Raw genomic sequence first — 2,403 nt, forward strand, 5'->3', positions numbered from 1 at the left:
TATATATATACACACACACACATACACTGAGTATCGGATCGATGCATCCCTAATCAAAAGAATTTTGAAATTATTTAGACAATGCTTAATTGGCAGCCAATGCAGTGTTGACAGAGCCTAGGCTAATGGAGTCACACTTCTTTGTTCTTGTAAGAACTCTAGCTGCTGCATTTTGGACCAGCGGAGTTTAAGCTTGCAGGCCAATCACCCAGCAATGCATTATAATAGTCTAGCCTTGAGGTCATAAATGCATGAATGAACTTTTCTGTTTTTGACTTTGAGAGAATAGAGATCTCATTAAATATTTAAAATATAACTGCCTTATTGCAATGTAATGTTGCACTTTTGTTTAGAAAATGTTGCTGTAACTTATTGCTGAAATTATTCATATTTCAACAGATCGGTCTGTCCAAGCGCTCACCAGAGGACACGTGGAGGTCTGTATCTTTCTTTATTATGAACTTAAAGGATTTCCCCCCACCAATTTAGCAAAAAAAAAAAAAAATGTATATATACAGGATACTGTATTTTAAAGACTGTTTTGTAAAATCCAAATAAGCTTTACAGATCTTTATTAGGAAAAGTTTGGACAATATTTTTCATGCTTGTTCAAAGAATCATAAACATTTCAGCACATGCACCTTAGGACTGGGCGATATGGCCTAAAATCAAAACCTCGATTAATTGAACACTTTACCTCGAGTGCGATTATTGAACGATTATTTTATGTTTTATTTTTTTTTTAATTTTTTTGCCCTCATACAGGGATGTTAACTTTTTTTTGCACATAGCACTGGTGCTACAGAGGTTGAAAGTTTTGTAGCACAGGCCAAACAGTTGTAGCAGAAGTATAAAACGTCTGTTAACAAATGTCTGAAAACAAACAAGTTCTGAAAACAAGTAATGGAGTTCATCACTTAAACAGGCATTGATGTTCACAGCACAAAAAATACAAACCATCACAAAAATTGTTTTTAGACTAAGTTTTTTTTTATTTGCTAAAAATGGAAGAGTGCAGAAACATAACACCTCTTACACATCAACATTACACATCAAAGTAGAACAGATCTGTGGGCAGACATCACTAAGTAAAAACTCTAACTAAAACACTAAATTTGCAAACTAACCTACTGTATACCATGACACTCCTCTATGAGACTAATGCTCTCAACAGTTGTATCCTTTTTTTTTTTTTTTACTTTAGTGCATAGTGTGTTTGTCACAGATCTAGCATGTCTCCTGGCCACTCTTTTGTATTTGGTCTCCTGGCCCTTTTAGAACAGGTCATCCGTTTAGCTCCTACACCATTTGGATTGAATTCCTATAAACAGCCCTGTCATATTTCATTAAGTTTGTTATGTAAATATACTCAACTGTTAAAGGTAGGATTTTTTTTCTAATAAAAGAGTGCATCTCTTATCTTTGTGATTTTAAAATAATTGAAGGAAACAAACTATTTATGGTTATTTGTTGAATATTTCGAACAGCTGAAATCAAAGATTGCTTGAAATGAAAGATGTCTTATGAAAAAGTCACATTTCAGTTTTATTGTAAAAAGCAAGTTTACTAAAAAAATAGAAAACTATTATGTAGAACAAAATACATTTTAAATATTGTCATGCGAAAAGTAGAAAATAACTTGAATCTATTGTAAATTAATATTATTTTAAATCATGAAATGTGAAAAGTAGAAAATACTTTTTTTTCATGTTTTAAATAATGTAAATAAAACTGCTGTTTAAGAGAAAGAGCAGGGCAGCATCTCAGTGATCTTGTCCTGTCACTCTATATGCATATTTACGCTAGGTTCTTACTGGCCATAATAGCCTTATATTAATTTTTTTTAATGTACACACAGCACCCCATATTGACAGAAAAACACAGAATTGTTGACATTTTTGCAGATTGCAGATTAAAGAAAAACTGAAATATCACATGGTCCTAAGTATTCAGACCCTTTGCTGTGACACTCATATATTTAACTCAGGTGCTGTCCATTTCTTCTGATCATCCTTGAGATGGTTCTACACCTTCATTTGAGTCCAGCTGTGTTTGATTATACTGATTGGACTTGATTAGGAAAGCCACACACCTGTCTATATAAGACCTTACAGCTCACAGTGCATGTCAGAGCAAATGAGAATCATGAGGTCAAAGGAACTGCCTGAAGAGCTCAGAGACAGAATTGTGGCAAGGCACAGATCTGGCCAAGGTTACAAAAAAATTTCTGCTGCACTTAAGGTTCCTAAGAGCACAGTGGCCTCCATAATCCTTAAATGGAAGACGTTTGGGACAACCAGAACCCTTCCTAGAGCTGGCCAAACTGAGCTATCGGGGGAGAAAAGCCTTGGTGAGAGAGGTAAAGAAGAACACAAAGATCACTGTGGCTGAGCTCCAGAGATG

The 2,403-nt window shown here is 34.6% G+C and overlaps 1 protein-coding gene across 1 annotated transcript in view; it reads left to right on the forward strand.

Annotated features, from left to right (window-relative positions):
- Positions 1–333: 333 nt before the first annotated feature.
- rnf121 (ring finger protein 121) overlaps positions 334–2,403 on the forward strand; it is a gene marked incomplete at its 5' end in the record, with an annotated part of 59,947 nt that continues 57,877 nt past the window's right edge. Inside the window, one exon of the mRNA XM_016487403.1 lies at positions 334–437. Coding sequence (XP_016342889.1) covers positions 334–437 — 104 coding nt within the window. The remainder of the gene's footprint in view (positions 438–2,403) is intronic.

This window comes from Sinocyclocheilus anshuiensis, unplaced genomic scaffold, assembly GCF_001515605.1.
Source record: "Sinocyclocheilus anshuiensis isolate Anshui unplaced genomic scaffold, SAMN03320099.WGS_v1.1 scaffold1621, whole genome shotgun sequence".
NCBI classification, from domain to species: domain Eukaryota; kingdom Metazoa; phylum Chordata; class Actinopteri; order Cypriniformes; family Cyprinidae; genus Sinocyclocheilus; species Sinocyclocheilus anshuiensis.